The sequence below is a fragment of the Astyanax mexicanus genome, chromosome 14 (assembly GCF_023375975.1).
Source record: "Astyanax mexicanus isolate ESR-SI-001 chromosome 14, AstMex3_surface, whole genome shotgun sequence".
Lineage (NCBI taxonomy): Eukaryota > Metazoa > Chordata > Actinopteri > Characiformes > Acestrorhamphidae > Astyanax > Astyanax mexicanus.
In genome coordinates, this window is record NC_064421.1 from 30,449,317 (window position 1) to 30,464,628 (window position 15,312).

Sequence of the window (15,312 nt, forward strand, 5' to 3'; positions counted from 1 at the left end):
TGTTGCCCGTGGGCCATTTCTCTCTTATCTCTCTCATTAATCATTCCGCTGCAGCAGTGTGCCGGTATCAAGCCCACGCACATGCAGAATCATAATTATGCCATGTACAACTTCTTTGATAACATGTACAGTTTTCTTCTTAATTCTTTATCAAATGCATTGATCGTGGTGTGTGTGCATTGATCCGGGACCACCATCTGTAGCCCCCTGATAAGGCTTAGTGCCATCTCTTTCTTTCTTTCTCTCTCTCTCTCCCTTGCTCTCTCACTCACACACACACACACACACTCTCTCTCTCTCTCTCTCTCTCTCTCTCTCTCTTTCTGTCGCTTTGCCCTCTCATTTGGCTGTGGGCAGGATTAGCTCACCTGCTTTAGTTGCATTTTAAGTCGACACCCCAAACATCACAGAACACACTAAACACACACCTGCCTGCATACCTCACTTCTCTCTCCCCTTCTGTTTCCCTCTCTCTCTCTCTCTCTCTCTCTCTCTCTCTCTCTCTGTCTCTCTCTCTGTCGTTCTCTCTCTCTGTCTCTCTCTCTGTCGTTCTCTCTCTCTGTCTCTGTCGCTTTCTCAATTTCAATTTAAAATAGCTTTATTGGCATGAATTGCAATTAACAACTTTTGTCAAAGCAATGAAACAAGTAGTTAATATACAAAAAGTAAAAAAATATCAATAAATATCACAAATAGACATTAGTAAGTAAATCATATAAATAATTAAAAATCTAAATAGATAAATGAATAAGATATCAATAACAGTTTTATTAGTTGTAATTATTTAACAAGAGTTGTGATTAGACTGTTTAAGCTGATTTCTGTTATGATTTAGAGCTGAGATGTTTCTCTCTGTCTCTCTTTCTCTCTCTCCGTCTCTCTCACTGTCTCTCTCTCTCTGTCTCTCTCTCTATCTCTGTGTCCATTTCTCTCTGTCTCTCTCTCTGTCTCTCTTTCTCTCTCTCTCTGTCTCTCTCTCTTTCTCTGTGTCCATTTCTCTCTGTCTCTCTGTTGCTTTCTCTGACACTCTCTCTCTCTCTCTCTCTCTCTCTCTCTCTCGGTCTCCCTCTCTCGGTATCTCTCTCTTGGTATCTCTCTCTCGGTATCTCACTCTCTGTCTCCCTCTCTTGGTATCTCTCTCTTGGTATCTCTCTCTCTCTCAATCTCCCTCTCTTGGTATCTCTCTCTCGATCTCCCTCTCTTGGTATCTCTCTCTTGGTATCTCTCTCTTGGTATCTCTCTCTCGGTCTCCCTCTCTTGGTATCTCTCTCTCGGTATCTCTCTGTGTCTGTCTCTTTCTCTCTGTCTCTTTCTCTCTGTCGCTCTCTCTGTGTCTCTGTTGCTCTCTCTATCTCTTTCACTCTCTATCTTACTCTTCAAATGTTTGTGCACAGCACATCTAATGAGTGTATTCAGCTATTTAAGTTATACCCACTGCTGACACAGATGTGCAAATGCGCACACACACACACACACACACACACACACACGCACAAACACATACACACACAGGGAGAGAGTTAGTCTAGTCCCTGTAGAGGAGTACTGCCAGTAGATTAGGACTCTCTAAGCACCGTTCTTTATATCAGGTGTGGGCTAGATGGGTATAAAGCACCAGCACTGAGCTGTGGAGCAGTAGAACTGGGTTCTCTAGAATGACGGTGGCTGCTTTATTCAGTACTTTTGGCGTTAGCACCACATCATATACAACTCAAAAGACACATGAACGTTCCCTGGTGGTTTTGGGTAAAGAATAAAGTGGGTAATAGGTAATGCTTCTGTGATCGTCCCGCCACAGTCAGCGAAATGACCCAAAGAGTAATGCAACCACCACCATGTTTACCAGTTGTTGTAAACAAAAAGAGTCCTCAGATTAAATTTCGGTTTGTAAAATACATGGCTGTGTATACATATAAATAAAGGCAATACGTTTTTATATGTTTGATTGCCTCAAATCAATGTTCTAAAGCAGTGAAATGAGTTCTTAGTGTCATGGCCAAGGAATGTTTGAAACCAAAAAATGCTTTTTTTTTTTTTTTTTTTTTTTTTTTTTTTTGCTATTGTATAAACACATTCACAACTTCCAACTTTCTCACTCTGTGTGTGTGTGTGTGTGTGTGTGTGTATATGTGTGTGTGTGTATGTGTGTGCTCACACAAACACTGTTCTGTGATGGGATAGAGATCCAAAACCTCTCTTCCTTAACACTGCACACTTGTTTGTGTGTGTGTGTGTGTGTGTTTGTTCGCAGCATTCTGTGATGGGATAGAGATCCAAAACCTCTCTTCCTTTACACTGCACATTTCTGTTCTCTCTCTCTCTCTTTCACACACACACACACACACACACACACGGCCTCCCTCTCCTCAGTCTCCCAAACACACTCACTGTGTCATGACAAATGTATCTCCTCTCGGTTCACTGGTTGGCACAGCGTCTGGCTGCCTGGCACCGCTACCACACTGTGTGTGTGTGTGTGTGTGTGCACGTGCAGCAGAGCGCCTCCTTCCCTGGCTCCTCTCCCCCTCCTGCCCTCCAGCCTCCAGGATCCTCCAAAAGAGCAGCCAGACCCTGTGCCCCCTGTGCCCACCGCCTGGACAGCAGTGGCACCACTCATGCCCGTGCCGCCGCAGCGCTGGTGTCGTCTCTCCGGCTGCACACTGTTCACTGTTCTGTTCTTTTTTTTGTTGTCTTTTTTTCTTTTCTTTTTCATTTTTAGACAGCAAAAGCAGGCCCTGTGTCTCAATTCACACACACAAACACACACACTTAGACACTTTTACACACACACTCTTTCTCTCTCTTTCTCTCTTTCTCTCCCCTTTCTCTCTCTCTCTCTCTTTTCACTTACACACTCAGAGAGCTTGAGGTGTGTGTGGGAGTGCAGATTCATGTTTTAATCAGTTTTGATCCATTACAATAAAACTATACACACACCCATACTTACTTTATTGGCAAAAGTATTGGAACACCTGCTCATTCAGTGTTTTTCAATTCAATTCAATTGAATTACAACATATTTTGTCACAAAGCAGGTTTACAGAGAAATGTTATGTTTTTGTTTGTAGTATCTCTCTCTGCTTTCAGACTAGATTCAGATGTTTGATTCGATTTTAAACATTTAAAATATCACTTTATTTCAAGGTATTTTCACGTTATAACGATACTCTTGGTGATATGACAAAAAAAATTAAAAGTGATTTCAAGAATACACTACTGCAACAAAATGAAAAGTAAATTGTATTATTGCATATGATATGACATGGCCCTAACACCCCTAACTGAGATATTAAAAAATACAAGATTTTATCAGATTTGTAACAGAAGTCAATGATCCAAAAAAGTTCGCTCCAAATATCGCTATTTATATCCACAATCACAACTAATCACAACTCTTTAAATAATTACAACTAACAACATTTTTTACCTTTTGTATATGAACTACTTGTTTCATTGCTTTGACAAAAGTTGTTGAGAGAGGACTGAAGTAAAATAAATGATACTGAACAGATATAATCTGTCACTAGTAGATATATAATGTGAAATGAGAACAGTGTACATTTTTCTTTTGCCATAAACAGTAAAAAGTAGTAGCATGATGTGATAATTAGGGGTGGGGGATATGGAACGATATTTCAGGGTATAATATTGTTCACAATATTCAAAATCGTATTAGGCAATATTATTGTGTATGATACGATACGACACACCTTTGATTGAGTGTATTCAGTGGCAAGATAAGCATTAGTGAGGTCAGTACGCAGGCTAATCACCACCCCACCTCATTCCTACGTCCTTCAACTATTTCCGTTCAAAAGTATTATGGATGAAGTTCATCTCATATTTAATACCACCCCCTGTAAAAACCAAAAAATGAAACAAAATTGCAATAAAGTAGTGCAACATTAAAAAAAAGTTTCAACATATATATATATATTTTATTTTATTTTATTTTTTTTTTTGTATGAAAAACGAGTGAATTATCCTAATTGAACCATTACCTATTAGAGGTAAGGAACACTTTTGCACTAAATATAACAATTGTTCATCCCTTTTTAAGTTTTTTTTTTTTTTTTTTTAATATATATTATTTTTCATGACCTACACCCACCCCCCATTTGCCAAAAAAAACCCACAGAAGATCTTCTTTGACATTTTTTTTTTCTTTCTTTCTGAGAAAGTCGCAGGCCTCTCTTTGACGACCTCGTTATCCTCTGTGATCAGTTGCTCATGGCCTGGACGGACGGCTGATCTCTCTCTCTGCTTCTTGCTCGGTCTTGTTTTTCCTCCCCTCACTGTCTCTCTCTCTCTCTCTCTCTCTCTCTCCCTCTTTTTCTCTCTCGCCCGGCTCGTTTGCCCAGTTGGAGAGTCCAGACTGAAACGGTCAAGCTCCAGTGTAGCTGAAGAAGAGCCACTTGAAGCCTATTTGGAGAGAGAAAAGGAGAGGAGGGGGAGATGGGAATGAAAAGAGGTGTCTGTGTGAGAGAGAGAGAGAAACAGAGAGAGAGAGAGACAGAAAGTGAGAGAGTTTAGTCTCCCTATTGGAGACTAAACTCTGGAGCCAGTTGTCAGAAGGGTCAGTTCTTCTATTTAAGGAGAAAATGGTCCAATTTGAAGCCGTGGTCAGGAAGTGCTGAATCAGCAGCTCAGAGTCTGAAGAGCTTCCTCAGAAAGAGCAGAGTGAGCACGTGGCCGCTGTTACTGCTGGAAACCTGTGATCATTCTTCTGTTTAAATAGATACACTGAAATCCTGTTTAATTTAATACAATGAAATGTATCATGTGCCATCTCCCGTAATTGACTTGCACTGAATGTGAATGTGATTCCTGCCTCTCACAGATAATTCTATGATGATGTCATTGGTCACAATCGTTACCACCCACTGCGCTGTCCACTGTGAGCAGTAATTCCTTTTGTGTCAAAGTTGGATATTCCATCTACCTGACACTCACTGTCAGTCCTCACGCTAACTCTATTTTGACTTGTGGAATATGTGCGTTAAATAGAGGAACAATTTAATGGGACGAGATTTTAAAAGGAAGTGTATGGCAAGGTTATTTTCTTTAATGAAAACATACAAAATAATGAAAACTGAAAGAGAAAAAAAAACAAAAAACATTTTTGGCAATAATGGCAATAAAGTTCACAATTTTAGCACAGGTTTTCAGTCGGCAAATGTTTTTCATTAATCGCCAACAAAAACTGCTCTGAGGCAAATCACGGATCTCTCGGCACCTGCACAGTCACCTAGTGTGAACTACTGAAAGGCGCTCGCTAACCAGTCGCAGATGCCTGGCAAATATTTGCCATGCTAGATATCTGACCCAGTCGGTGAGTGGGAGTCAAGATCAGCGGCTACATACTGCCTGTAGAATTGCAGAGAAAGAAAGAACCATGGGTCCAAAACGCTTCCCCTGCTTTACCAGAGCAGTTTATGGAGAGTCTGACCACTTTCTGTCCCCTTTGTTATATCAGCAAATGACTGTTATCCTCTAGAGGGAGCCTGCGAGTGAATAGGGGTGAATAGAGCTAAAAGCTAAAAACTTTAAATTAAAAATAATAATGAACTACTTGTTTTGAGTATTTCTTAAATTTTTAAAAGTAAAATAATGTGTTTTACTAAATAAATCAAAGAAAGCATTCTTATATATTTATATATAATATATTACATGTATATCAGTTTATCTACAGACAACAGGTTTTACACTGTAAAGCACTAGCATTACTGCTAATGTGAGCTGATTGGTTGGTGGGCTGATCCTGGTGATACAGGTAGTGCACGTTTAAAAGACGTATAACTGGAGTTCGAAATGATAAAAAATGATTCCTGTGGTGCTTAAACATTTGATTAGAAGTACATATTTCAGTATAAAACTGATCAGGCATTTATAAACTCTGATTTTGCTCAGTTGCTTCATATGAACCTCTCTCTGGCATGGCATCGCTGGTTCTCTTGCGTAGTAGAACCTGTCATGTAGTGTGAACCTGGCGTAACTGAAACTGTATTGAGAGTTCATAAAACGAACTAAAACGCACTAAATTGTAGATAGAATACCCTTAGTCGCCACGCTAGCCGCAAAATAACGACAGCAAAAAGCTGTGAGAAATCTGCAGAATTCTGTATGAGATTTGAAAATGACCTTGAGAAATGTGGAATATGTGGAATTTGAGAAATCTCTCTCTCACTCTCTCATACACACACACAATCTAAAAGAAGTGTATTTCAGACAGCTGAGTTTACTATGTTCACTTTCTGATGTTATATAAACATGTGAGGTACAGTCTAATCAGTTATGCTGCCCTTATATTATGAACAGCTTATTTATTTTATTAAGTGCTTTTCAGTTATATTCTTTATTTATTTTTGAGTTGGTAATTTTGGTGATAATGAGTCAAACCTGTAGAGTTTATATTGTGTTTGAGTTTGTTTGTATTGCTCATGTGTGTTCTGGTCTACTGACTTTTTTTAAACAGCAGTATTACAAACATTTTACGCTGCTCTCCTGTGGACAGTAACTTTTTTAAAATGGTTTCTTTTGTTGGGTTTTTATTACTCAATACCTTTGAAAAAAACTTAAAGTAATAGAAACTAAACCAAAACTAAGTTTTACAAATAATACAACCAATAACCCATTCTAAAAAATGAATTAAAACTAACTGAATTAGAGGGGAGAAGTCAAAATAAAAGAAAATTAAACTAAAATAAAAAATATAAAACTATTATAACCTTGGTGTATGGAACCCTTTACTCATACTCTTACCCTTTAATGACATTTACTGTAAAAAAGAATTAAATTAAAGGTGTATACTGGCCTCAGGTGTGTATGTGTGTGTGCGCACCCTCAAGAGCGAGTGTGTGTGTGTGTGTGTGTGTGTGCGTGCGTCTGAATTCCACTCTAACTAACTCTTCACTCCATGACTCCTGGGTTTATTCCACTAAAGTGTCTTCCATTAGCTGCTGCTATTGGGATGCGCCAATTAGCATAACTAGCTCATTGTCCTCTGCAGCGATGGCCACAAACACACCATTTGGATGGAAATGGGTGAAACAGAGCTAATTAGTTTAGCTTTGCTGCTGTTAGGGAGGGTTAGAGCTGAGAGAGAGAGAGACGGCCGTCGTTCTGCTGGACTGGAAAAGAGTCTGAGGAGAGCGTGGAGATTAAGGGAGTTGGGGGGTGGGGGTCTGATCAACAAATTAATAAAATAGCAAAATAGAAGCAGGGACCGCATTCCCTAGAGGGCTGTTTGTGTGTGTGTGTGTGTGTGTGTGCGCGTATGCGTATGCTTGTTTGTGTGAGAGAATTGTGTTAACAGCGCTGCAGTACATGTGGTCACTAGAGACACTCCTAACAGTATGATGACCAGCTTTAGACAAAGCCCTTAAAAAAGCCCTTAAACGTACAGAAGCTGCTGGTGGAACACAAACACGCAAAATAAACAAACTGCACGGCTAAAGATGAGATTTTATGGCTTAATTGATCATTAAAATCTGAATTTTGGTTACATTACTTCTGATTTTTAAATCTGTTGATCATTAATGTTCAGCTTGTTAACAAGTTGTTCTGAAGAATCTTAGCAGAATTCAAGTAAGGATTAGATTTAGAATTTAAATTAAATGAGAATTGGGTGTTGCATTTGATAATTAGCTTAGTTCAGTTGCCTGTATTTGAGATAAATATGAATAAAGCCTTTTGTAGAATATCTTTCACGTTTTTGTACTGAATTCAGTGCTAGAATGTTGCATTTCTACACACTCACTGTGTAGAATTAGAGATCTTCCCAAAGACTCATATTGGTGTACTGTTCTGTTCCTGCATTGCTAGAGGATCAAACCCTGGTATTTCTTATTATTTGGCCTACATGGGACTCAAACTCAAACCATTGCTTACCAAATTTGGCATGGATGGGGCTATAACCCACAGTCTTAACCTGCATAATATGGCAAAGATGGAGCTTAATTAGAATCAATGGAACGGAGCACCAAGTGGTTCAGTGGTGTAAAGCGCTGCTAATATGATCAGGAGATCGCTGGTTCAAATCCTGTTCATGTAGTTTGCTATCAGCTGCCGGAGCCCTAAGAGAGAGCACAATTAGCCTTGCTCTCTTTGGGTGGATAGATGGCGCTCTCTCTCCTCATCACTCTAGAGGGTGATGTCTGCAGCACAAGGCATCTGTGAGCTGATGTATCGAAACTGAGTCACTGCCATTCCTCCGAGTGCACTGTGATGCTAATCAGTGTTAGGGGGCATCACTAGTGATCCTTTTGAGTGAGTTGGGTAATTGGCCTTGTATAGTGGGGAGATAAAAATAAAAAAAGGAACTCTCACATATAGCATTTATTTACATAAACGCACATGGGTGGGACTAGCAGAATAATTTGACATGAATGGGACTTGAACCCACAACTTTTACCTACATAATCTGACGTATATGGGACCTGACACGTAACCCTCATCTACATGATTCTAGCAAAGATGATGCTTATGATCATGGCCCTCATCTGCATACATTGAAATTATATAATTTGACATTTCATTTATAAGAATGAGTCTGCTTGCATGATTTTGCCAAGTTTTACAATATTAAAAGCTGATTTTGTAATAAATATCAGATTTTATGCACTCTAAAAGCTTCATGCACTTTAAAGCTCTTTATGTGAAGAGGTGTGTGAGTGTGTGTGTGTTTATATGTGGGATATTTAATTCAAATAATAAAAAAAGAGACTAAAATGAATCGTTAGGCCTGCAGATAGACTCATTTTTACCAGCCAGTGTGTTTTAGCATTTTCCACAACTTAAATTTAGGGCTACATTTCAGTTCAACACCCTCAGAACTATGTTGGTGTCATACTTAAAGAAGCATTAAATAGGAAATGAAAATGAGCATTTGAAATAGCTACGGCAGTCCAATTTCAAAACATCACAGAGAGTCGTCTGCATGCTAGCTTCCATGCTGCAACACCACTTGCTCGCTGTCGTGTATTTTCCACCCACAACAGGTGGAGTTAGTGTTGGGAAATGAGCAGCAGGCGGTGTCAGAGGTCAAAACAGACACAGATACCCGTGACGAACTGCACAGCCCAAATAGAGAAATACTGGATGAAGTGCTTCTAAGAAAAGCTGCCAGTGCTTTAACTCTGCATGTTTCCTTAATATCTGATGATGCATCCTGATCATTTTATCATTTACTACTGAAAAGTTCATCTTTAATGGCCCTTTAAGAATTTTGAAGGATAACAAAATGATTTAATTGCTTTAAAATGATGCTATATTTTAAATAAATATTTCATAGTAGTTTCTGTATTAGGATTAATAACATAATAATAATGAACATAGCTTGAAAAAGAAGGTCGTTGTAACTAAATAAATAGTATACATAGTTTACTGCATACTAATAGATTTAAATGTTTGTTTAAAAGTTGACTTTTACAGCAATAAAATTTTTGCTTTATTATATTAAGTAAAATATCGATCTATCACTGGTACTTTCACTGTAAGACTATGATCGTGATTTAAATATGGTTTCTGCTGTAATTAAGCAGTAATTAAAGTGAACAGAAGTGCTGCTAATGAGCTAATGAGGGCTGTCTGAGTGCTTCAGCTACAGAAGGCCATTATTCAGTACGTTAGCTTTAAATCTGTGTGTAGTGGAGCATTGGGACATATGATAGCGTGCCGTGTGCGGTACCGTGTGCACGTCTTTCCCCACCTTTAATTACACATGCAGTGAGGTGAGGCATGAAATGGGGAGGTTGAGCTTTAATTGTAACAAGGGATTTTTACGTGTTTACCGTTTTCCCCTCACGAGAAAACAATTCATCTAATTAAGTCTTACTGCAGAGCAATGCGCGGCTATACGGTTATCCGATTTATATTATTCTTCATTTCTATTCTTATTTTTGTGATGAATTTTCACAGCAGCTTTTCAGATATCAGCATCCATCCAGATTTTTCTTCGTAGGAATGATTGTGGTGCAAATATGTGCGGCATCCTTTAAATGTCACAAATTTGAAGTACACTAGTAACACTAAACCAACCACGTGTGGTTCCACAGTAACCATTTGTCAGCACCTGAGCAACCACCTGAAACTCCAACCCTCTAGCACCACCTAAAATACCATAACAAGCAGCTCGCTAAACTACGGCACACAGCTAGAAGCATCTATGGAATCCACTAAGCAGCCACCTAGCAACCACTTGGCGACCACTTAGCAACACCATGCGAACCACCTGGAAATGCACTCGATTGCTGTCACTGTTTGGCCCCAGACGATGGCCTTAATCCCAACCTGCTCTCTGAGACAAATGGGCCAAAACATTATGATAAATCTGAGCCTGTGAAGGTCAGGGATCTTCATTAGACTGTAATTAAAGGCTAAGTGCACCACCTAAAGGACCTCCCTATATATTCTACATTATTTTAGCTTCTAAAATAAAAAAAAACATGAATTAAAAATGACAAACACATATTTAATTTACTTTAAAATCAATGAATGCAAGTAAATTAAATTCGGGTAAAACCCGAGTCGCTACGAAAATTTCAGAAAGATTCCAACTGATGTCACTAATGGAAAACTGGTGTGAACAGCGTCCTATGTTAGCTAACTAGTTTTATTCTAGAAGCCACCGAGCTTTGCAAGACGGCTCTGAGCACGGTGTGTAATTAGCTATGTTACTAAATAGCAAAGCTAATTAATGCAGCGAAAATGGGTGAAGTAATAGCGCTTACCCTGTTTATTTCCATGACCACAGAGGCTCTTGAACACATCTTGTTACTTTTTTAGGTGCCCATATTGTTGAAAAAGTGCCCATGTTAAAATCCAGTGGTCCTGGGATTCAGGTGTTGTGTCAAATTTAGCAACCGAGGGAGAACTTTCCTGGCGAGGGTGCTGAACTGACTATAACACCGGCTTTCTGCATCCCATCGTTGTGTTAATCTTCAGACGTGAAGTGAGCACTACAGATAACGGAGTGCCCTTTTAATGTTTCCAGATTTTGTACACTATTCGGATATTTTGGGCTCTTTGGGCCAATTGTGCACAGGTGTCCCACTCTACATTAAATAACATCATCTTAAGTTCATCTGGTTCAAATTCTTGGGTTGTTTTCAACCATCTACCTCACGTATGATGTGTGTGACAGACTCTGAAGACAGCAGGTGTTGCCAAATAAAAGTCTTTTAAGCTGTATTTGCTTGAATTTGTGGGAAAAAAAAAATCTAACCATCGATAATTACAAGTTTACACTGTTTATGTGTTTGACAATTTTATATTAGCTGGTGCTTAGCCTTTAAACAGTAATCGTTTCTTGTAGTCATTGTGTTGGATGTGAGTTCAATAATAAGCAGTGCAGACCTAAAGCAGAGGGTCAGATTATGTCCAGACGACTGGAACATCTTGTGAAATATCTTGAAGATTTGGGGGCTTCTGGTTTCTAGTTTGTGGTGGAGAAGAATCTAACACACAAGCTATTCTTGCATAGAAGCTAATTGGTGCCCAGACTGACCACCATCCAAAGCTTCAGACCTGGATCTTGTAGTGTTTTTGGTGTTTTTTAAATCTCCTCAGATGATATGTGTAACCACTGGAACCTCCTGGATGATAAAGGAATTTATGGATCTGCTACAATGTGCAGATATCCAGATGCCACATTAAGAGGACCAACAGTATATTGAGCAGGGGCTCATAATGTTTTGATTGACTGATGTCTTTCTAATAATAATTAAAGCAAAATGTGTATATCATCATAAAGTACTGGGATGTCGTGTGTGTGTGTGTGTGTGTGTGTGTGTGTGTGTGTGTGTGTGTGTGTGAGAACTAGTAAACGGGTTTCTGTCGCTGTGATCTGATCTGGAGAGAGAGGGAGCGGCGAAAATGGCATTTCTGTCAATTTCTCTAGAAGGCACCTGTTCAATAACCCACTTTTCTCTCTCTCTTTCTGTGTGTGTGTGTGTGTTGCAGGAGCGTGATGAGGAGCGGAGGAGGCAGCTGAGGGAGCGAGCGAGGCAGCTGATAGCAGAGGCTCGCTCTGGAGTGAAGATGGCGGAGTTTCCTCTGTCCGCCGACTCGGCCTCCACCACAGCCGAGTTCAAAGGAAGGTCAAAGGCAGCTGGAGGTGGGGGCAGGGGGCTTTATACACGCACACACTATTTCTATTTTTCTACCTCACACACAATTGGCCATATAATATACAGCAGAAACTAAGAGCATTTTCACACCTTTCTTTTGTCCGGATCAGTTGATGAGTTTGTTCACTTGATGAGCGTCTTTCTCCCATCGGTTTGGTTTGTTTTCACACAAGTACAAACCTAAAGGCACCAAAATGTGCACCAACAAACCATGCTAGTGCATTATCTCCTCTGATTGGTCAGATCTATCCTGTGTGGGAGCTAGAAAGTAAATAAGTAATCAGCAAGAAGGTCTGGTGTTCTAGAGCAGTGTGTAAATTTAGACATTGTAAAGCTCAATTCGGTTTTGCACTGTTATACACACTGTTTTGTTAATGGGATGTCCTGTAGTGAACGGAGTGGCACAGTGAGTGGATACAACTTAGCATGGAGCAGCAGCAGAGACGGTGTTAGTTCATAGCAATGGTAGTTAATTATCAGAGAAATAAATCAGGTTAAACTACACCTGAACTTCTGAACTGTTCACTGTCTCTCATTTTAAGTACTGTCCATGGCTGTATGTATATATATATGCACATTCTTCCACTCAAATGACAAATGGCCGTTTTATAAATCAGTAACAGGCTGAAGGGATTTTGTAGATTTTGGGTCTAAAATGTGCCTCGTTTTTACTGGGACTAATTAGGGTGGTGGATGGATACATACAGAGCACAGTGTGAGGTACAAAGTACAAAGTACTCCCCAACACAATGTGTTTAGGTTTAAAAAGTGATCTTTTTTTTATTATTATTATTTTATTATTTAAAAAAAACATACTTTGCTTCTTTGGAGTATCTTCGTTTGGCCGTTTTCAATTGAAACCACTGCCCATGGTCAGAATATGAAAGCCTATCAGAGTAAAACCTTTAAAAAAGGGGGGTGGGGCTTATAATTGTGTGCTGTGCCGTGTTTGATATAAATTATCAAACATAGAAAAGGTGCCTTCAGGATTCACGTCACTTGGTTTGATTTCATCTTTAAGCATTTATAGAGCTTCTTACCAGCAACATACATTGATCTAGATGTTCACCCCTGTGTTTGTGTGTGTGTGCGTGTGTGTGTGTGTGTGTGTGTGTGTGTGAGAGAGAGAGAGAGAGAGAGAGAGAGAGAGAGAGAGAGATGGTGAATGAAAAAAGAAAACATCATCCTCCCAACCCTCCATTATTACACCTCTGCTGTGGAGGCCCAGAAGTACCTTGCATTAAGAAACAAATCAAAACACACACCTCTCTCTCTCTCTCTCTCTCTCTCTCTCTCTCTCACTCACACTCTCACACTCTCACACACAAACACACACACAGAGTGAGTGTGTGTGAAGTCTAATTTGAAAGCATTCACAGAGGGCTACACATCCATTTGTTCAGGCAGAAGGTTCCCAGTTAATCCTCCAGAAATACGTCAGGAAAACTAAGCATCTGACGGCACACACACACACACACACACACACGCCTCTATGGGCTAAATTGCACACATATATTGCACACATGGCATGAACTGAGAATCAACACCAAACACACACATCCTACTTTCTTGTCTAATTGCAACAGCTAGTTTTCCCCATACTAGCATTGGCACATTCTTTTATTTTCCACCCAAAATCAGTTTTTATAAAGCCTTATTTTGCCATATTTTATAACCCCAGTTCTAATGAAGTTAGGACTGTGTGTAAAACGTAAATAAAAAGCGAAGACGATAATTTGCATATACTTTTCATCCTATATTCAATTTAATTCACTACAAAGACAAGATATATAATGTTCAAACGGATAAACATTATTGTTTTAGGCATTTTGAATTTAATGCTGCAACGCTTAATAAGCGTTTGGGAACTGAGGACACTAATTGCTGAAGTTTTGCAGGTGGAATTCTTTCCCATTCTTGCTTAATGTAGACCTTCAACTGTTCGACAGTCCAGCGCATCCGTCATTGTATTTTGGGCTTCATGATGCTCCACACATTTTCAGTGGGAGACGGGTCTGGACTGCAGGCAGGCTGGTCTAATACCCAAAGCCACTCTTTTACTATGAAGCAACGTTGGTGTAACACGTGCAGAATGTGCCTCGGCTTTATCTTGCTGAAATAAGCAGGACTTCCTAAAAAGATGACGCTGGAATGGCAGCATGTGTTTCTCCAGAACCTGTATAAAATTTTAAGCATTAATGAAGCTTCACAGATGTACAGGTTCTTCATGCCATGGGCTCCTTATCCTTGCTTGTGAACGACGGAATCTTTCCGGGACCCAATCATGACCCTCACCTGTTAAATGTTCCAAACAGGTGTTTTTTTTTAATGTTCTTCAACTTTCTCAAGATTTTGTTGCCCCTGTCCCAACTTTAATATTCTAAATGAGTGAATATTTGCAGAAACCAAAAAAGTTGATTAGTTTGAACTTTAAATATCTTGTCTTTTGTAGTGTTATTTAGTTGAATAAAGGTTAAAAAGGAGTTGCAAATGATTGTAATCTTTTTTTTTTTTTGTATTTACAGCTCTACAAAAGATTAAGAGACCACTTCAGTTTCTGAATCAGTTTCTCTGATTTTGCTATTTATAGGTATATGTTTGAAGTATGAACTATAAACTATGGACAATATTTTTCCCAAATTCCAAATAAAAAACATTGTCATTTAGAGCATTTATTTGCAAAAAAAAAAAAAAAGAAATGGCTGAGATAACAAAAAAGATGCCGAACTTTCAGACCTCAAATAATGCAAAGAAAACAAAAACAAGTTCATATTAATAAAGTTTTAAGAGTTTTCAGAAATCAATATTTGGTGGAATAACCTTGGTTTTTAATCACAGTTTTCATGTATCTTGGCATGTTCTCCTCCACCAGTTTTACACACTGCTTTTGAATAACTTTATGCCACTCCTGGTGCAAAAATTCAAGCAGTTCAGCTTGTTTTGATTATATTCCAGAGGTTTTCAATTTGGTGAAATCAAAGAAACTCATCATTTTAAGTTCATAACAGTTGGCCCTGACTGCTGCTGTTACGTAATGCAAATTGTAGGGCTGCAACAGTTAAACACACAGAGTTTAAAAACCATGTGAGTTTAAGTTTAAAGCAGGAAGCACTGTGTGTGTGTGCATGTAATGCTTTATGGTGTTTATATACGCTGTGTGTGTGAATGTTATACGCTGTGTGTC

The 15,312-nt window shown here is 39.1% G+C and overlaps 1 protein-coding gene across 6 annotated transcripts in view; it reads left to right on the plus strand.

The window, feature by feature from the left end:
• The window catches only part of ehbp1 (EH domain binding protein 1), a 248,288-nt gene that overhangs the window by 146,617 nt on the left and 86,359 nt on the right, over positions 1–15,312 (plus strand). For all 6 annotated transcript variants that reach the window (XM_022672775.2, XM_022672778.2, XM_022672780.2 and 3 more), the window contains one exon: positions 11,962–12,115. In XM_022672775.2, the coding sequence (XP_022528496.2) occupies positions 11,962–12,115 (154 nt within the window). The remainder of the gene's footprint in view (positions 1–11,961; positions 12,116–15,312) is intronic.